A 20,677-nucleotide genomic window follows, 5' to 3' on the forward strand; every position below is an offset into this window, starting at 1 on the left:
GAGTGGTGTATAAATAGTCTTGAATTTTTGAGTGGTGTTGACTATAAATGAACTCGCATTTTCGAGCGGTGTAGAAATCGCCTCGCGATTATGAACGATGTATAAAATACGCGGGGGGTGTATATAGCGCCTCGCATTTTTTGAGTGGTATATGATAGCTTCGCGTTTTCGAGCGGTGTATAAATATCCTCGTGCTTTAAAGTTAGTTTCCTCGTCCTTTTACATCCATTTCTTCATTTTGGCCAAGGGTTGTGGTTGACCCTCATTTTTCCTTACAGAAAATTTTGAAATGCTGTTGAACTTGTTGTTTACCAAACAAACCTTGCGGAAGTTAATTCAAGAATCCAAAAGAAGTCCGGTTAAATTCTTAACTGCAGCGATCAGATTAAAGGTTAATTAAAGGTTATTAATTGCCGTTTAACGAATGCATTTATTAATTATAATTGAAATGAAGTGCACACAGGGATCGTGACTTTCCAGAAAACGGAACACGAATGAATTTTCTATCTCCGAATTTGCTAAGACCAAGCGTCTCAGTCTCACGGTCCCAGTGAGTACATTTAACGGCTTATTCTTGACGTTAATAATAATACATATTCATGATGTTAATACAGCACAGCAGAGGAATGGAAATTAAAAATTATATATTGGGATAAAAGATGTATCATTTATCTTGTAGGTAAGAAAAGGAACAAAGAGGAGTGGGAGTATTGTATTAGTGATCCGATTCAGGAGAGCCGAGACTCTTAGTCTTAGAAAATGGAGGAGTGGGAAGATTAGTGATCCGATTCAGGAGAGCCGAGACTCTTAGTCTTAGAAAATGGAGGAGTGGGAGGATTAGTGATCCGATTCAGGAGAGCCGAGACTCTTAGTCTTAGAGAATGGAGGAGTGGGAGGATTAGTGATCCGATTCAGGAGAGCCGAGACTCTTAGTCTTAGAAAATGGAGGAGTGGGAGGATTAGTGATCCGATTCAGGAGAGCCGAGACTCTTAGTCTTAGAGAATGGAGGAGTGGGAGGATTAGTGATCCGATTCAGGAGAGCCGAGACTCTTAGTCTTAGAAAATGGAGGAGTGGGAGGATTAGTGATCCGATTCAGGAGAGCCGAGACTCTTAGTCTTAGAGAATGGAGGAGTGGGAGGATTAGTGATCCGATTCAGGAGAGCCGAGACTCTTAGTCTTAGAGAATGGAGGAGTGGGAGGATTAGTGATCCGATTCAGGAGAGCCGAGACTCTTAGTCTTAGAAAATGGAGGAGTGGGAAGATTAGTGATCCGATTCAGGAGAGCCGAGACTCTTAGTCTTAGAAAATGGAGGAGTGGGAGGATTAGTGATCCGATTCAGGAGAGCCGAGACTCTTAGTCTTAGAGAATGGAGGAGTGGGAGGATTAGTGATCCGATTCAGGAGAGCCGAGACTCTTAGTCTTAGAAAATGGAGGAGTGGGAGGATTAGTGATCCGATTCAGGAGAGCCGAGACTCTTAGTCTTAGAGAATGGAGGAGTGGGAGGATTAGTGATCCGATTCAGGAGAGCCGAGACTCTTAGTCTTAGAAAATGGAGGAGTGGGAGGATTAGTGATCCGATTCAGGAGAGCCGAGACTCTTAGTCTTAGAGAATGGAGGAGTGGGAGGATTAGTGATCCGATTCAGGAGAGCCGAGACTCTTAGTCTTAGAAAATGGAGGAGTGGGAGGATTAGTGATCCGATTCAGGAGAGCCGAGACTCTTAGTCTTAGAAAATGGAGGAGTGGGAGGATTAGTGATCCGATTCAGGAGAGCCGAGACTCTTAGTCTTAGAGAATGGAGGAGTGGGAGGATTAGTGATCCGATTCAGGAGAGCCGAGACTCTTAGTCTTAGAGAATGTAGGAGTGGGAAGATTAGTGATCCGATTCAGGAGAGCCGAGACTCTTAGTCTTAGAGAATGGAGGAGTGGGAGGATTAGTGATCCGATTCAGGAGAGCCGAGACTCTTAGAGAATGGAGGAGTGGGAGGATTAGTGATCCGATTCAGGAGAGCCGAGACTCTTAGAGAATGGAGGAGTGGGAGGATTAGTGATCCGATTCAGGAGAGCCGAGACTCTTATCTTAGAGAATGGAGGAGTGGGAGGATTAGTGATCCGATTCAGGAGAGCCGAGACTCTTAGTCTTAGAAAATGGAGGAGTGGGAGGATTAGTGATCCGATTCAGGAGAGCCGAGACTCTTAGAGAATGGAGGAGTGGGAGGATTAGTGATCCGATTCAGGAGAGCCGAGACTCTTATCTTAGAGAATGTAGGAGTGGGAGGATTAGTGATCCGATTCAGGAGAGCCGAGACTCTTAGTCTTAGAGAATGGCGGAGTGGGAGGATTAGTGATCCGATTCAGGAGAGCCGAGACTCTTAGAGAATGGAGGAGTGGGAGGATTAGTGATCCGATTCAGGAGAGCCGAGACTCTTAGAGAATGGCGGAGTGGGAGGATTAGTGATCCGATTCAGGAGAGCCGAGACTCTTATCTTAGAGAATGGAGGAGTGGGAGGATTAGTGATCCGATTCAGGAGAGCCGAGACTCTTAGAGAATGGCGGAGTGGGAGGATTAGTGATCCGATTCAGGAGAGCCGAGACTCTTAGAGAATGGCGGAGTGGAAGGATTAGTGATCCGATTCAGGAGAGCCGAGACTCTTAGAGAATGGCGGAGTGGGAGGATTAGTGATCCGATTCAGGAGAGCCGAGACTCTTAGAGAATGGAGGAGTGGGAGGATTAGTGATCCGATTCAGGAGAGCCGAGACTCTTAGAGAATGGAGGAGTGGGAGGATTAGTGATCCGATTCAGGAGAGCCGAGACTCTTATCTTAGAGAATGTAGGAGTGGGAGGATTAGTGATCCGATTCAGGAGAGCCGAGACTCTTAGTCTTAGAGAATGGCGGAGTGGGAGGATTAGTGATCCGATTCAGGAGAGCCGAGACTCTTAGAGAATGGAGGAGTGGAAGGATTAGTGATCCGATTCAGGAGAGCCGAGACTCTTAGAGAATGGCGGAGTGGGAGGATTAGTGATCCGATTCAGGAGAGCCGAGACTCTTATCTTAGAGAATGGCGGAGTGGGAGGATTAGTGATCCGATTCAGGAGAGCCGAGACTCTTATCTTAGAGAATGGAGGAGTGGGAGGATTAGTGATCCGATTCAGGAGAGCCGAGACTCTTAGTCTTAGAGAATGGCGGAGTGGGAGGATTAGTGATCCGATTCAGGAGAGCCGAGACTCTTAGAGAATGGAGGAGTGGAAGGATTAGTGATCCGATTCAGGAGAGCCGAGACTCTTAGAGAATGGAGGAGTGGGAGGATTAGTGATCCGATTCAGGAGAGCCGAGACTCTTAGAGAATGGCGGAGTGGGAGGATTAGTGATCCGATTCAGGAGAGCCGAGACTCTTAGAGAATGGAGGAGTGGGAGGATTAGTGATCCGATTCAGGAGAGCCGAGACTCTTATCTTAGAGAATGGAGGAGTGGGAGGATTAGTGATCCGATTCAGGAGAGCCGAGACTCTTAGTCTTAGAGAATGGCGGAGTGGGAGGATTAGTGATCCGATTCAGGAGAGCCGAGACTCTTAGAGAATGGAGGAGTGGAAGGATTAGTGATCCGATTCAGGAGAGCCGAGACTCTTAGAGAATGGCGGAGTGGGAGGATTAGTGATCCGATTCAGGAGAGCCGAGACTCTTAGAGAATGGAGGAGTGGGAGGATTAGTGATCCGATTCAGGAGAGCCGAGACTCTTAGAGAATGGCGGAGTGGGAGGATTAGTGATCCGATTCAGGAGAGCCGAGACTCTTATTTTAGAGAATGGAGGAGTGGGAGGATTAGTGATCCGATTCAGGAGAGCCGAGACTCTTAGAGAATGGCGGAGTGGGAGGATTAGTGATCCGATTCAGGAGAGCCGAGACTCTTAGAGAATGGCGGAGTGGAAGGATTAGTGATCCGATTCAGGAGAGCCGAGACTCTTAGAGAATGGCGGAGTGGGAGGATTAGTGATCCGATTCAGGAGAGCCGAGACTCTTATCTTAGAGAATGGAGGAGTGGGAGGATTAGTGATCCGATTCAGGAGAGCCGAGACTCTTAGAGAATGGAGGAGTGGGAGGATTAGTGATCCGATTCAGGAGAGCCGAGACTCTTAGAGAATGGAGGAGTGGAAGCTTCTGTTTTTGTAGACTGTCGAAGCTCGTCAAGGAGCGAGAAAACGGAGCAAATTATGATGTAATATCATGAAATGAACAGTAGAGAGAAATGGGGAGAGGAGGAGCACTGTACATCAATGCAGGGTTGAGGGACAAAAACACCAACAGCACGATTGAGGGACAAAAACAGCACGGTTGAGGGACAAAAACACCAACAGCACGGTTGAGGGACAAAAACACCAACAGCATGGTTGAGGGACAAAAACACCAACAGCACGATTGAGGGACAAAAACACCAACAGCACGGCTGAGGGACAAAAACGCCAACAGCATGGTTGAGGGACAAAACACCAACAGCACGGTCGAGGGACAAAAACACCAACAGCAGGGTTGAGGGACAAAAAAACCAACAGTACGGTTGAGGGACAAAAACAGGGGCATGGACAGGAATACTGTAAAAAGCTGCTGCAGGAATAATACAAGTAAATGGGGGTTGTATTGGAGTATGTCACAAAGGAGAAAGATCCAAGGTTGTACATACATGGCTTATCCAATCAGTGAAGTGCCAGACAGCAATGGGGGAAACTAATAGGATATTAGGTTGTATTCATAGGGGGCATCGTTTGTAGATCAAATGTGGTGTCAACCTTGCACAGGAATTTAGTGACATATCACCCAGATCGATGTGCACATTTTTACTCCCGCCAGGGAGTAACGCATTCGATCGTGTCCGTGTGTGTGTTCTTATGTTTGTGTGTGTGTGTGTGTGTGTGTGTGTGTGTGTGTTTGTGTGTTTGTGTACAAGATATCTGGAAAAGTTCTGAACGGATTTGGATGAAAGTTGGTGGGATGATTGCCCTTGGGATAAGGAAGAATTGATTAGTTTTTGGTGAAGCTCAGGATATTATTCCGGATCCAGGAATTTTTTTGGGAAAGATTTTTTTCTGTTTTACTGCATTAAAGCTTTTATTCTTATTCTTAAATGATGTTTTTCTCCTCTAATTCCGAGATATATCAAAATAAATTCTCTGACAGTTATGGCTTACTTTCTTTTTCATTTATTGTTTTGGGGAGAGGGGATGTTAAACAAAACGTATTATTCCAACTAAACCCACGGCGGGAGTATGCGCTCTACTGAGTGGCGTTCTAGTTAATTGTTACTTTTGAGGAAATACATCTATCTTTGAAAAGGTTAATTGTAGATTTTTGGACTATATCGATGAAGTTATGAGAAGTGGTTAAAAGAGACTGTCACTTTGGAAAGGAGGTGATTACCTCTGCCACCAAAGGTGGATGGAGGTTATGTTTTCACCACTGTCTGCTTGTTACTTGCAAAATCGAAGATTTTTCAAGTATATTGGTCGGTTGTGTTTGTGACTCTGTTAGTTTGTCACCGGCCTACAGGTCACAATTTTCAACCGATCTTCACCAAACTTCACCAAGTGGTAGAGTTGGTCAAATGCCAGAAGCCTATTGTTTTTGGGGTCAATAGGTCAAAAGGTCAACATAGGCCAAAGGTCACCAACTTTGCTAAATTTCTAAAATCCTCCATTTTCATCCGATTGACTTGAAATTTGAAGACCACTTGCATATCTGGTCATTGAATTCAACCACCAAGAATTTTTGAAGTCAACATAGGCCAAATGGTCAACATAGGCCAAATTTCTAAAATCCTCAATTTTTATCCAATTGACTTGAAATTTGAAGAGGACTTGCATATCTGGTCACTGAATTCAACCACCAAGTATTCTTGAAGTCAACTTAGGCCAAAAGGTCAACATAGGCCAAATTTCTAAAATCCTCTATTTTCATCGAATTCACTTGAAAATTGAACAGCATTTGCACATTGAGTCACTAAATAGGGAAACTAACTATTTTTGAGGTCAAAAGGTCAAAGGTCAACTCAAGGTCAACCTTCCAAAATCATCATTTTTCATCTGAAAAATCGTCACTGTTCATCCTGTTGACCCGAGCTTTGATCAAGATTGTAAATTTAAATCTTCATGAAATGGACAATTTGCTGTATCAATGGTAAACTTTTGGGGGACGGCGTATTTTGCAAGTATCGTGCTACGCATGACGTTTTCTTGTTTGTCTGTCTGTCCGTTTGTGAACAAAATATCTCAAAAAGTTGTGGACGGATTCGGACGAAATTTGGTGGAGAGGTAGCGTATGTGGCAAGGACGAAATGATTAGATTTTGGTGAAGATCCGGATTCGAATCCGGATACTAGAATTTTAAAAGTGATTCTTCACCATTGGGAGTTCGGGCCAAAAACGATATATAGCAGGATATCTCAAACAGTTGTGGACGGATTTGGACAAAACTTGGTGAACCGGTTGTGTGTCTGACACGGACAAATACATTCGATTTTGGTGAAGATCTAAATATGTATTCGGATATGAGAATTATTTAATTTTGAAGTGATTCTTCACCATTGGGAGTTCGGGCCAAAAACGATACATAGCAGGATATCTCAAAATGTTATAGACGGATTTGAACGAAACTTAGTGGAGAGGTTGTGTGTGTGACAAGGAAGAATCGATTTAATTTTGGTGAAGATCCGGATCCGGATCCATCTAGTATAATTTTAAAGTGATTCTTCACCATTGAGTGATATGGCCAACCAGGCGGAGGTACACTCTCTACTGAGTGCCGTTCTACTTGTGAGATGTGATTGTTTGAAAAAATGAAGGGTATTGATAAAATAGAAGCAGAAATAAGCAAAGGTGCATGTTTATGATGCTCATAGTCCCGCTGGATCATACCCACTTCTTTCTACCCCCATTTTTCCCTACCCTTTAATCCCTCAACCTGCACAATGATGCCTACACAATGGAGGGTGCTGCCTACTGTTCCCTGCTGGTTGTTCGGGCTCAACAGTGCCAATAGTGCATGGCAGAGATCCTATGGCAGTGACAGGGTAAGAGGTAGTACTCAGAGAAATGGCAGCAAAATGCAAGAAATGGTTGACCACAAATGCAGGTGTCACTATGAAGTTTTGGGTGTGTGGCCGGGTGTGCAAGCTGCACAGCTGAAGGAAGCGTTTCATCGTCTGTGTATGGCTACCCACCCTGACCGACACCCCATGGACCCCAATGCTGCAGCACGGTTTAAAAGGGTAAGGTGTACTTCTTTGATCTGGAAAAGAGTCACGACACGATGCACGAAACGTGTAATAATTGATGGCGTTGTCTAATGCAATGGTGTGGGCTGTGGCAGGTGTGTGAAGCATACGCCGTGCTAAAAGACCCTGTGCTGAGAAGTGTGTACAATCGTGAGAATGTTCACGCAAAGCGAGACCATGGACCTCAAATGAGGAACAGGTCAACGAGACGTGTGATGAACTACAAGGTACAGTAGATGTTTTTTGAGTCGTCATATAATTGAATGGAATTGTGTTGTGGAACAACATTTTGCCATATTTTATGTGTATCCCACAGGTACCTTTTGACTTTGATGCATTTTATCAGGGTCACTATGGTGACCCATCCTCCCAACGACCGCGCCGCAGCGCTCGCTCAACACCGGCACCATCATCCTCTAATTCTCCGAGCATCGCTGTATTATTGATGCTCTTCTTTGCTGTCACGGTAGCAATCGGTGGAATCAAACTGATGTGATGTGAACATGTCCTCGTATTTAATATGTCGATGAAAGTTCAAACTTCAAAACTCAAAAATGGAAATTCACTGGATTAATTTGGCAAATCAAATATCAAGAACCAGTCGAGGTACTAATGCTGTAAGTTTTCCTACAAATGTTTGCAATAATATGATTGTAAGGAAAGTTCATGATGTGTTAAATAAAAAGCTGCAGAAATGGATTAATGTTCCTTCATACAATAGATCTCAAATTTCTAACAGCTGTGTCCGCACAAGAAAAGAGTAGTTCAAAATTGAGGTGAAAATGTAATTCTCAGGGAACTTCGATCATACTATATTAATAAAATTATTGAGACAATTAAAAATATTCAGGGTTAACAATGAAAATCATTCATTTGATGTACAAAGCTGGCAAATGAGGTAATTTGTGCACATGAATCCTGGGCGATTCGCCCAAGAATAGCCCTACTACATTGAGTATGGCATGTTTTTACTCATTGAGTGAATTGCTTGTGATTTTGCGAAGCAAACGCTGTAACTTCTGTGTTTGTCACATGCGATTTCCACACATTTTACGCCTCCTCGAGTCAGGATGAGTTGGACTGTTTTGGTGGAGGAAAGTTATCCGTTCACAAAAGAAAGTCAATGCCGTATTCTTCATTTTATTACAAACTGGCAAAGGTACCCGGTAAGCTACAGTTTGCCACAATCCTTGTGGTGCTCTTCTGCTGCTGGAGGGAGACCTCCATATCATGGCAGGCGATGTGCCGCATTTGAACTGGTCAATGAGCAACAATTTCACAACTTTGTCCGTTCTCCTTGGTAGTCCGTGCATTTGTAACAGAAAGGGCTCCAACTCCATGGACTCCAGCAAAAAGAGCTGCTGTATGGGCAATCCATGGAGTTGTAGCAAAAAGGGCTGATTTATGGGCAATTCATGGAGTTGTAGCAAAAAGGGCTGATTTATGGGCAATTCATGGAGTTCTTTATTTTATATGGGCAGTCCCAATGCAATCCATGGAGTATGGGCAGTCCATGGAGTTGTAACAGAACGGGCTGCTGTATGGGCAATCCATGGAGTTGGAGCAAAAAGGGCTGCTGTATGGTCAATCCATGGAGTTACAGTCATGTGAAAAATAAGTACACCCCATGTAAAGTTTTGACTTTTCCAACATATTTCAACATACAGCTATTTGATCTTCATTTCAACAATATTGATAGATAAAGGTGATATTACATAACAAATATCATGAAACATTTACATTTTGTAGTCCATTGTATAATTTAAATAAACATAAATACAAATTTCGCATGTGGAAAAAGTAAGTACACCCCAACATTTATCACTACTTCAAATACCTAAAATTAGAATCAGGTGCAAATGATTAGGACATTGTCAGAGAGGATCTTGGAGGAACCTGTCTTATTTAAACCTCAGACATTTAGTTTGGTTTGCTCTTTGTTGTTGAAGTGTGCGGCGTCACCATGCCGAGATCAAAAGAGCTCTCTGAGGCCTTCAGAAAGAAGGTTATAGATGCCTGCGAGTCTGGGAAGGGATTTAAAAAGATCTCCAAACAATTTGAAATCAATCATTCGACTGTCCGGAAGATCATCTACAAGTGGAGAAGATTCCAAACAACTGCCAACTTGTTCAGGCCAGGCCGCCCCAGCAAGTTCAGCCCGAGAGCAGACCGCAAGATGCTGAAAGAAGTCTCGAAGAACCCCAGAATGTCATCACGGGACCTACAGGTAGCTCTTGCCACTGATGATGTCAAAGTGCACGAGTCTACCATTAGAAAGAGGCTGCACAAATTTGATCTACATGAGAGATGTGCCAGGAGGAAACCTTTGCTGTCCAGAAAGAACATCAGGGCAAGACTAAAGTTTGCCAATGAACACCTAGGCAAAGACCAGCACTTCTGGACCAATGTGCTCTGGACAGATGAGTCAAAGGTAGAGCTATTTGGCCACAGTACCAGAAGACATGTTTGGTGAAAACCAAAGACAGCATTTGACCACAAGAACCTGATACCAACTGTAAAGCATGGTGGTGGAAATATTATGGTTTGGGGCAGCTTTGCTGCATCAGGGCCTGGGCAACTCACCATCATATAATCCACTATGAATTCTTCATTGTACCAGATGGTGCTTGAGGATAATGTGAGGCCATCTGTCGGAAAGTTGAAGCTCAACCGAAGGTGGACCTTGCAACATGACAATGACCCTAAACATACCAGTAAATCCACCAAGGAATGGCTGAAAAGAAAGAAATGGAGGGTTCTGGAATGGCCAAGTCAAAGCCCAGATCTAAATCCCATCGAGATGTTGTGGGGGGATTTGAAACGAGCTGTGCATGCAAGAAACCCCTCAAACATCGCACAGATGAAAGAATTCTGCATGGAGGAGTGGGCAAAAATTTCTCCCAGTCGATGTCAGAGACTGGTAGACAGACATAAGAAACACCTACTTAAGGTTGTTTCTGCCAAAGGGGGCAATACCACCTATTAGAGCCAAGGGTGTACTTACTTTTTCCACATGCGAAATTTGTATTTATGTTTATTTAAATTATACAATGGACTACAAAATGTAAATGTTTCATGATATTTGTTATATTATATCACCTTTATCTATCAATATTGTTGAAATGAAGATCAAATAGCTGTATGTTGAAATGTGTTGAAAAAGTCAAAACTTTACATGGGGTGTACTTACTTTTTCACGTGACTGCATAGCAAAAAGGGCTGCTGTATGGGCAATCCATGGAGTTGAAGCAAAAAGGGCTGCTGTATGGTCAATCCATGGAGTTATAGCAAAAAGGGCTGCTGTATGGGCAGTCCATGGAGTTACAGCAAAAAGGGCTGCTGTATGGTCAATCCATGGAGTTGAAGCAAAAAGGGCTGCTGTATGGTCAATCCATGGAGTTATAGCAAAAAGGGCTGCTGTATGGTCAATCCATGGAGTTGTAGCAAAAAGGGCTGCTGTATGGGCAATCCATGGAGTTATAGTAAAAAGGGCTGATTTATGGGCAATCCATGAAGTTTTAGCAAAAAGGGCTGCTGTATGGGCAATCCTTGGAGTTATAACAAAAAAGGCTGATTTATTATGGGCAATCCATGGAGTTATAGCAAAAAGGGCTGATTTATGGGCAATCCATGGAGTTATAGCAAAAAGGGCTGCTGTATGGTCAATCCATGGAGTTATAGCAAAAAGGGCTGCTGTATGGGCAATCCATGGAGTTATAGCAAAAAGGGCTGATTTATGGGCAATCCATGGAGTTATAGCAAAAAGGGCTGCTGTATGGTCAATCCATGGAGTTATAGCAAAAAGGGCTGCTGTATGGGAAATCCATGGAGTTATAGCAAAAAGGGCTGATTTATTATGGGCAATCCATGGAGTTATAGCAAAAAGGGCTGATTTATGGGCAATCCATGGAGTTATAGCAAAAAGGGCTGCTGTATGGTCAATCCATGGAGTTATAGCAAAAAGGGCTGCTGTATGGGAAATCCACGGAGTTATAGCATAAAGGGCTGATTTATTATGGGCAATACATGGAGTTATAGCAAAAAGGGCTGCTGTATGGGAAATCCATGGAGTTATAGCAAAAAGGGCTGCTGTATGGGCAATCCATGGAGTTATAGCAAAAAGGGCTGATTTATTATGGGCAATCCATGGAGTTATAGCAAAAAGGGCTGCTGTATGAGCAATACATGGAGTTATAGCAAAAAGGGCTGATTTATTATGGGCAATCCATGGAGTTATAGCAAAAAGGGCTGCTGTATGGGCAATCCATGGAGTTGTAACTCCTGGTGCGGGCATGACAAGGTGGCAGGTAAGGCAAACAACACAGGCAAAGGCAAACTATTGTCACTAAACACTATGTCCAGGTGGGCCTTACGAACATTACCCATTTTCTAAGCGAATGCTCCTAACCTAAGGCTAAGCCCTCCACGTGGGGTTCTCTCCTCACCGTCATTTCTCCTGAGCTCCCCCTCCTCCGCCCCCTCCCCTCTGCGGAGGTGCTCGGCAGCAGATCCACCACCTATCAATTTATTTGAATACACCACGGGAAATCCCTCTTTGACTCGATGTCGTCACAGCCATTGATCGCGTTGCGAATCTCCGCAGACGTCACTCGCCTATGGGCCGCCCTTCGACTTTGGTCACTCCCACTCCTGCCACCGCGGGACTTCCGGTCGCAGGACGCGGCTCTCACACCACTTTTGCATACGGACTGTTCCGCTGTCTGCCGCACACCACGCACTCTCTCAAACCACCTCGCGACTTTTCATACTCCTTTCTCGTATACAGGACGCCTTTCGATCCCTCGCACACCCCACCAGGAGAAGCCGTGGCATGCACCTGCACGCTGGGACCTGTGGCGCCGGCGCAGTTTCCAAATCCACCACAATTTTCTCACACACGGGAGGCGAACCCCTCCCCTCAGTCACGCTAACCTCTGCCCTCAGTTACGCTAACCCCTCCCCTCAGTCACACTAACCCCTCCCCTCAGTCACGCTAACCCCTCCCCTCAGTCACGCGAACCCCTCCCCTCAGTCACGCTAACCCCTCCCCTCAGTCACGCTAACCCCTGCCCTCAGTCACGCTAACCCCTCCCCTCAGTCACGCTAACCCCTCCCCTCAGTCACGCTAACCCCTCCCCTCAGTCACGCTAACCGCTCCCCTCAGTCACGCCAACCGCTCCCCTCAGTCACGCCAACCGCTCCCCTCAGTCACGCTAAGCCCTCCCCTCAGTCACGCTAAGCCCTCCCCTCAGTCACGCTAATCCCTCTCCTCAGTCACGCTAATCCCTCCCCTCAGTCACGGTAACCCCTCCCCTCAGTCACGCTAATCGCTCCCCTCAGTCACGCTAACCCCTCCCCTCAGTCACGCTAATCCCTCCCCTCAGTCATGCTAACCCCTCCCCTCAGTCACGCTAACCCCTCCCCTCAGTCACGCGAACCCCTGCCCTCAGTCACGCTAACCCTTCCCCTCAGTCACGCTAACCCCTCCCCTCAGTCATGCTAACCCCTCCCCTCAGTCATGCTAAGCCCTCCCCTCAGTCACGCTAACTCCTCCCCTCAGTCACGCTAACCCCTCCCCTCAGTCACGCTAACCGCTCCCCTCAGTCACGCTAACCGCTCCCCTCAGTCACGGTAACCGCTCCCCTCAGTCACGCTAACCCCTCCCCTCAGTCACGCTAACCCCTCCCCTCAGTCACGCTAACCTCTCCCCTCAGTCACGCTAACCCCTCCCCTCAGTCACGCTAACCCCTCCCCTCAGTCACGCTAACCGCTCCCCTCAGTCACGCCAACCGCTCCCCTCAGTCACGCCAACCGCTCCCCTCAGTCACGCTAAGCCCTCCCCTCAGTCACGCTAAGCCCTCCCCTCAGGCACGCTAACCCCTCTCCTCAGTCACGCTAATCCCTCCCCTCAGTCACGGTAACCCCTCCCCTCAGTCACGCTAATCGCTCCCCTCAGTCACGCTAACCCCTCCCCTCAGTCACGCTAATCCCTCCCCTCAGTCATGCTAACCCCTCCCCTCAGTCACGCTAACCCCTCCCCTCAGTCACGCGAACCCCTGCCCTCAGTCACGCTAACCCCTCCCCTCAGTCACGCTAACCCCTCCCCTCAGTCACGCTAACCCCTCCCCTCAGTCATGCTAACCCCTCCCCTCAGTCATGCTAAGCCCTCCCCTCAGTCACGCTAACTCCTCCCCTCAGTCACGCTAACCCCTCCCCTCAGTCACGCTAACCGCTCCCCTCAGTCACGGTAACCCCTCCCCTCAGTCACGCTAACCCCTCCCCTCAGTCACGCTAACTCCTCCCCTCAGTCATGCTAACCGCTCCCCTCAGTCACACTAACCCCTCCCCTCAGTCACGCTAACCCCTCCCCTCAGTCACGCTAACTCCTCCCCTCAGTCACACTAACTCCTCTCCTCAGTCACACTAACCCTAGATGATACATAGCAGGATATCTCAAAAAGTTATGGATGGATTTGGACGAAACTTGGTGGAGAGGTTGTGTGTGTGACAAGGAATAATCGATTCGATGTTGGTGAAGATCTGAATATGGATTCGGATATGAGAATTATTTAATTTTTTAAGTGATGCTTCACCATTGAGTGGTATGTCAAACCAGGTGGAGGTACGCTCTCGACTGAGTGCCGTTCTAGTTAATGGCTGCAATGACAGATTCTGCCTGTTGATGCCAATGTTGGGCCAGCATTGTTTCGAAACAATTGTTTCAAATATCTCGAAGCGTTTCGAAGTTTCGAAATTGCCATATCTATAAAAAAGGTCACACGGCCCAATGAACACTTTATAGATTATTCATTTGCACAGGATGCTTCGCTGGAGCTTCAATGTCAATAGCTTAATTAAGCTTCGCCAATCCGAACTGACGTCACAGAACCCACGTGACCATAAGCTGAACGCACAAAAGTTATAAGGCCGAATTAAAAATCGTCAGCCGTCTTTTGTGACAATAAACCTGTGCAGGTGTAGTATTTTCAATCTCGATAGTAGAACAGTTTTCACATTTTTTTATTTTGAAAAATAAAATAAATAGCAAAAAGCATTGAGTATAAAAGCCGTTTGCACTGTGGGCGGTGTATTGGTTGCGTGATTTGTTTAGTTCTCTAATTTTGAGGTACATTTTCACAAAGTATTTTACAACAATTACCATGGTAGTAAAATTTTCCTCCAGAGATCGTACGGACGATTAAACAATAACAAGTAAGGAGATAATATTGCTGTTTGATCCACACGTGTGGGTTGAGCACGTGAAGGTGTGCGAGGTTGATTCGTTCGTTCGTTCGGTCATTCGTTCATTCGTTCGTTCGTTCGTTCATTCATTTGTTCCTTCCTTCGTGCCAATTGTCACGCAGCCGAAGAGTTGGAGATTTATTTACGGCTGAGGAAACGAAGCGGCCATGAAGCTCTTGACGCATAACATGCTAACGTCTCACGTTAAAGGTGTCGTGTCTGGTTATCCTCTTCGCATTAAGGTACGTACCGCACAGTACTACACCACACCGCGACATTAATCATTATTTTGTCCTATACACTGATACAGTTCGTACTGTACTCTATCACATGGCGTCGTTGCTTCCAAAGCGGTTTCTTGGCAAGGGTTATACTGGGTGGTTTGCCATTGCCTTTCTGGCATTACCACTCGAGCCCACTTTGAATTGGACACTGAACTGGAAATGCTGCTATTAGTATTACTATTAGCTGGAACATGACAATCTCTTACAGTCACCATGGAAACGACCAATGATTATATAATCGGGCAATTGGAGTACAGTTACAGTAGTCTCATGTTTACAATTCATGTAGAACTAGAAGGGCACTCGGTAGAGCACATACCTCCACCAGGCTGAATAGTTCATGGATTGTATCCCACTGATAAGTCGGATCTGGATTTGGACCTGAACCAAAATCGAAGCGGCTTGTTCTTGTCATCTAACCAACCTGTCCACCCAGTTTTGTCATAATCAGTCCACAACTTTTTGCGATATCGTGCTATATATCGTTTTTGGCCCAATCTTTCAATGGTTTATGGATCACTTAAACTCTCGGATTTGGGTCTTCACCAAAATCGAATCCATTCGTCCTCACACACCCAGCGTGTCCACCAAATTTCGGCCGAATCCGTCCATCACTTTTTGAGATATCCTGTTCACAGCCAAGCAAACAACGTAGCTTACGTCCACCTTTGGTGGTGGAGGTAATAAGCACTGGCGTATTGAGCTTTGTCTCTTCCACCACACACACACCTTCCATGAAACAAGCAAGTGGTGATTATGAATCACGTACAACATGGACAAATGGCTTTTCTTCCACCCCCATAGATGAACACATACCCTTTGAACCTGCAGTACTCAAGATGACTCTTTGGTGGTGGTGGTGGTGGTGGTGGTGGTGGTGGGGGGGGGGTGGCGGGGGGGGGGGTCTGCAGCGATTATAATGGAAACATCAACATCCTACAGTAATCAATGGCATAGAATCAAGTGCTGGAGTTTTTGAAGACTTCTCAATTATGATTATCAACTGTTGTGTTAATTGTGTAACCTTCTTACCTCTTTACCACTAGGCCAAGGAAGTGCAGCTCAACGCTGTTGATTTCAATGCAGAGTTCATCTCCAGAATGATCCCCAAGCTTGAATGGAAGGCACTCCGCGAGGCGGCAGAGAGTGTGAGCTCGCTTTCTGATTAGATACACTCATTTATTGCATTTCAACTACTGGACACATCCACTCTTTACGGGAGCGGCCAAAGGGAGGAGGGTTGGGGGCGGTTAGGTACATTAGTCTGTGGCCCACAGTGTGGGAGACACGATAAGCAGAGAATGCCTCAAAGATGTCGGGCTTCCTCCAAATATTTTTCTGTCTAATGTACCGATGTGTACCCCGGTTTAGAATAGGTACACCGTATCCCTGCGTGTCGTAAGAGGCGACTAAGGGTTGGCGTCAGGAAGGGCATCCGGCCATAAAAACATTGCCTCAAAAATAGAACCATGACAATTTGGAGAAGATTGTCATGGCGACCGCAAGGCTAACCCCTGCTCTTGCAGGGAAAATGGCCTTAAAATGCCTGTTGTTGTTGTTGTTGTTGTTGTTAAACAGTAGCGACTGTTTAAAACGGTAATCGTACGTTGGATGGAATTGATTGAACAGTTTGTGGTTATAATAATTTTAACTTCCAGTATGTATGCCCCATTAAATGCCACGATAAACTATTTATGCACCTAAACACGGATTTCGTCCAAGGCGGAAAACCCCTTGGGGAGGAGGGCAAATTAAGTCACGACAACCTCCGTCATGTGACCCTTCGTCTTCTTGTCAAGTTTGGTTGAGATTGGATAAGTAACGACCGAATGTATTGTGGTCAGACAGAATGTATTGTGGTTCCCTATGGGAGTGGCAGGAAGGGTCATGTTATTGTCCTCTCTGGGGGTATATATAGATTACAGTAGATCTTGTCTCAAAACGCCAGGATAAGCTATTTATACACGTCCAAGGAGGAAAAATCCCTTGGGGAGAGGGGATATTATTAGGGTACCTCTGCATGTAATGCAGAGGATACCCTATTATTACTGTTCAGATCTTTCGTTTTAGCTCACCTGGAACGAAGTTCAGGGGAGCTTATGCAATGGCGTGTTGTCCGTCCGTCGGTCTGTAAACATTTGAAACTTCTTTTCCGAAACCACCGATGGGATTGTGACCAAATTTGGCACAAATGATATTTGTTGTGTTGTGACTAAAGTTTGTTGAACTTTGAACAAGTGGAAGGAATGTATGGAGACAAAAGGTCTGAAGGTGAATATCGGAAAAACGAAGGTGATGGCAAGTGGTAAAGCATGTGGTGAGGTGGAAAGAACTGGGAAGTGGCCGTGTGCTGTGTGCAGGAAGGGTGTCGGAGTGAACTCCATTCAAAGTACAATGTGCGCTGAGTGGGTTCATCAAAAATATAGTGGTTTGAGAGGGTCATTAACCAGTGTGGCAGCTACATTCAAGTGTAAGGTGTGCACAGAGGGAGCTGCAGATGGAGGAAATGTTGAGTTGGATCTTGGAGATGTCATGAAGCTGGAAGGTGTGAAAACATTTTGTTACCTAGGAGACATGCTGAATGGAGAAGGTGGATCAGATTCGGCAACGGTTGCTGGAGTGAGATGTGCATGGAAGAAGTTTCGGGAACTGAGTGGCGTGCTTACGAGGAGGGGAGTGTCGTTGAAGCTGAAGGGAAAGGTGTATGCTGCATGTGTGAGAAGTGTTATGATTTATGGGAGCGAGACATGGGTAATGAACGTAGAGCATCAACGAAGGCTGGAAAGGGTGGAAATGCGAATGGTTCGGTGGATGTGTGGAGTATTGTTGAGAGAGAGGAAGACAAATGATGAATTGCGAAAGATGATGGGAATAGAGCCTGTGATGGATGCTATGAAGAGGAACAGGTTGAGATGGTTTGCTTATGTGTTGAGGAAGGATGAAAGTGACTGGTTGAGAAGAGTGATGGAAATGAATGGCAATGGAAGTAGAGGATGGGGAAGACCGAGAAAGACTTGGCTAAAGATGGTCGAAGAAGAAATGCGGGCAAGGGGGTTAACAAGGGGAGATGCAGAAAATAGGGCAAAATGGAGAAGATTGTCATGGGGACCGCAAGGCTAACCCCTGCTCTTGCAGGGAAAATGGCCGTAAAATGCCTGTTGTTGTTGTTGTTGTTGTTGTTGTTGTATATCATGAGGATACCAGGGTGTCCTGGAATAAGCGATATGTCACATGGTTTGGCAGCCATATAAATTGAAGGAAAATCTTGAAAACCCTCTATCTCTTGAACCGCTTTATTGATCGACGTGAAACTTTAAAGTAATGTAGCAGTCGCCAAGGGGAATAATTTTTTTAAAATTCAACATGATTAGTTGTACGGCCTGGCAGCCAGTAGTTATTATTACTTGAATGAGAAGAAACTCTGCAATTCCATCTTCTCAGGGCAAGTGACTGATTCTTCCACTGCAATTTTTCGGGTTTATTTCCTTTAAAAATCACTTTCTCTGCAATCGTTGATCTGATTGACAGGAAATTTTCACCATAGGAGTGCCTCCTCCTGTAGAATTTTTAATAATCATGACGTCATCGGTCATGTGGTACGGGCGACATCTTGGAAAAACTGAAAAACTTTGCACCTCTATATCTCCAAAAGCGTTGCGAAGAAAAAATGTGATACATGGCTCATTGTAAAGAACTCTCCACGCGGAACATATGTTAATGATGATGTCATAGTTACCTCCATTGTGACGTCTTAATTTGACAAGTACAAAACGTCATTCGATCAGAATGAAATTTGTTGAGCGTCATCTGGGGATAAATTGGTGAGGAAAAATAATGATGACGTCATCTGTCACGTGGTTCGGCCGCCATATATTTTTTAATTAAATTGATATATGTGGGTAAATTACAAAAAAGTGTGTGGCCGCAATGCATTCGGATCTTACTGCTTGCTTTTCCGTTCAGGTCGGTCACCTGAATGATCTTCCATTGGAGGTGCCTTCTGAGCACCAGGACAACGAGGAGTTCCTTCAGAAGGTGCACCACGTACTGATGGAGGTTTGACCAGCGCACCATAACATCGAATTTCATTCTGTTCTGAAGGAGTTGCGTGAGATTGCTCATTTGTGTCCTCATCTCCCTGTGCGCCTCGTTATACCACCCTTCCTTGAATAGGTGGAAGTGGAAGAGGGAGTTCTGCAGTGCCCCGAGTCGGGCCACGAGTTCCCCATCTCCAAGGGGATTCCCAACATGTTGCTCAATGAGGATGACGTGTGACTTTCTGCAGTTTGAAATCTTCACGAGTTGTTTCCTGTTCACCTGTTGTTTCTTGTTTGCCTGTGTTCCGGCTTCTCGTAGTGCGTCGGCGCTCTAATTCTCACGCTCAACGTCTTGTTGGTTGTATCATATGCACCTCAAGTATAACTGGCTGATATTTACAGTGCTGTTGACATTTTTGTATATACAATATATACAGTACATGCTAACTTGATTGGTGTTGTTTGATTTTTTGCAGACACTTTGCATTTTTTTAAATTGTTTGTTCCTATTATGTACGAAATAAAACGTTTCCAAATGTTTGATCCTCCTCGTTATTTTTTTTTTTAAATCGTTTTTTTGTCGTTATTTTTAAGCAAACACCGACAAACATTCAAATCCGCTTGTTTTTGGGTTATCTTGGCCAGGTAGGTCTACATGCACTACAGCAAATCCTTTAGTAAACTAGAAGGGTACTCGGGAGAGCGCAAACCTCCACCAGGCTGAACAGTTTATGTTTTGTATCCACTGATAGGCCGGATCTGGATTCGGACCTGAACCAAAATCTAATTGGCTTGTTCTTGTCACCAAACCAACTCATCCCCCCAAGTTTTTTTTTTGTCTGAACTCATCCATAACTTTTTTTTTTAAATATCATGTTATATATCGCTTTTCGCCTGCTCTCTCAATGGTGAAGAATCACTTGAAAATTTCTCGCATCCGAATCCATATTCAGATCTTCAACAAAATTGAATCTATTCTTCCTTGTCACAAACCCAACCTGTCCACCAGGTTTCCTCCAAATCCGTCCATAACTTCTTGAGATGTCCTGCCATATATCGGTTTTAGCCCTATCGCTCAATGGTGAAGAATCAATTAAAAACTCTGATCCGGATCTGGTTTAGCGACACCACCAAAATTGAATCGATTCGTCCTTGTCCCATGTGCTACCTGTCCGCCAAATTTCTTCCGAACCCGTCCACAACCTTTTGGGATACCTTGTTCACAGACAGACAGGTGAAAACATAGCCTGCATCCACCTTGGGTGACGGAGGTAATTATGCGAGGGAAGGAGGGAAGGGCCGCCTCCTGGCGAGTTTCGAGCAGACAGGGCCGACCTCTGATAGAGCAGACGCTGAAGGCCTGGCAGATCTCGCTCGAGGTCGGTCTTCTTCCAGGATCAGTACGGCCGCCAAACCCCCGGAGTTCAAAGGTCGTGCCTCCTTTCCGTTCCGTCGTCTTCGCCGCCCCATGGCGGAGCAGGTGATGACTGATGTTTAGTCGGCCGATCGGTGGCTTTCCCCCTGTCCGACCGAACGGCTCTTTTCCTCGCTGACTCTTCTCCCCGACCGCTTTAGATGCTTTCCGACATCACCGAGGGTTGCCGCCTGCCGGTGCTTCGCAGGAACCAGCAGAACGAGGAGGAATGGCGTAAGTTCCCTGCCAAGGCCTAGCTGCAGGGACGTACCGGCCTAGCTCGGATAGATCCGAAGCCGGGCCGGGAGGCACGCGTTCCGGCCGGCCGTCCTGCGCCCGAGCCCGGCTCCCGGAACGTTGTGCGTCCTTCGGATAGCGATTTATTTTGTGTCTTCAATGCAAACTGTTCAAACTGCCTCGTTGTGAAGCCGCAATCCC

The 20,677-nt window shown here is 45.7% G+C and overlaps 3 protein-coding genes across 10 annotated transcripts in view; all 3 read left to right on the top strand.

The window, feature by feature from the left end:
* The first annotated feature begins 266 nt into the window (after positions 1-266).
* LOC137431643 (dnaJ homolog subfamily C member 30, mitochondrial) lies at positions 267-7,961 on the top strand. Of its 2 annotated transcripts, none has more exons than XM_068123209.2 (4): positions 267-391; positions 6,977-7,256; positions 7,358-7,489; positions 7,579-7,961. In XM_068123209.2, the coding sequence occupies exons 2-4, from the start codon at positions 7,092-7,094 to the stop codon at positions 7,756-7,758; spliced, it is 477 nt and encodes a 158-aa protein (XP_067979310.2). In that variant the 5' UTR covers positions 267-391; positions 6,977-7,091; the 3' UTR covers positions 7,759-7,961. The 2 variants fall into 2 exon arrangements, with proteins under 2 accessions (XP_067979310.2, XP_067979300.2); XM_068123199.2 differs by having other exon boundaries at positions 320-550.
* A 6,536-nt stretch (positions 7,962-14,497) lies between these two features.
* TRMT112 (tRNA methyltransferase activator subunit 11-2) lies at positions 14,498-19,365 on the top strand. The gene is made up of 4 exons (XM_068123221.2): positions 14,498-14,746; positions 15,835-15,936; positions 18,752-18,844; positions 18,962-19,365. The coding sequence occupies exons 1-4, from the start codon at positions 14,672-14,674 to the stop codon at positions 19,061-19,063; spliced, it is 372 nt and encodes a 123-aa protein (XP_067979322.1). The 5' UTR covers positions 14,498-14,671; the 3' UTR covers positions 19,064-19,365.
* A 721-nt stretch (positions 19,366-20,086) lies between these two features.
* KAT5 (lysine acetyltransferase 5) overlaps positions 20,087-20,677 on the top strand; it is a 36,319-nt gene continuing 35,728 nt past the window's right edge. The window contains exons 1-2 of one of the 7 annotated variants that reach the window (XM_068123235.2): positions 20,087-20,305; positions 20,401-20,473. In XM_068123235.2, coding sequence (XP_067979336.1) covers positions 20,294-20,305; positions 20,401-20,473 — 85 coding nt within the window. In that variant the 5' untranslated portion in view covers positions 20,087-20,293. The remainder of the gene's footprint in view (positions 20,306-20,400; positions 20,474-20,677) is intronic. The other 6 variants (XM_068123270.2, XM_068123254.2, XM_078780918.1 and 3 more) reach the window with 6 other exon arrangements.

Source organism: Myxine glutinosa, chromosome 1, assembly GCF_964187855.1.
Source record: "Myxine glutinosa chromosome 1, kmMyxGlut1.1, whole genome shotgun sequence".
Classification (NCBI taxonomy): Eukaryota; Metazoa; Chordata; class Myxini; order Myxiniformes; family Myxinidae; genus Myxine; species Myxine glutinosa.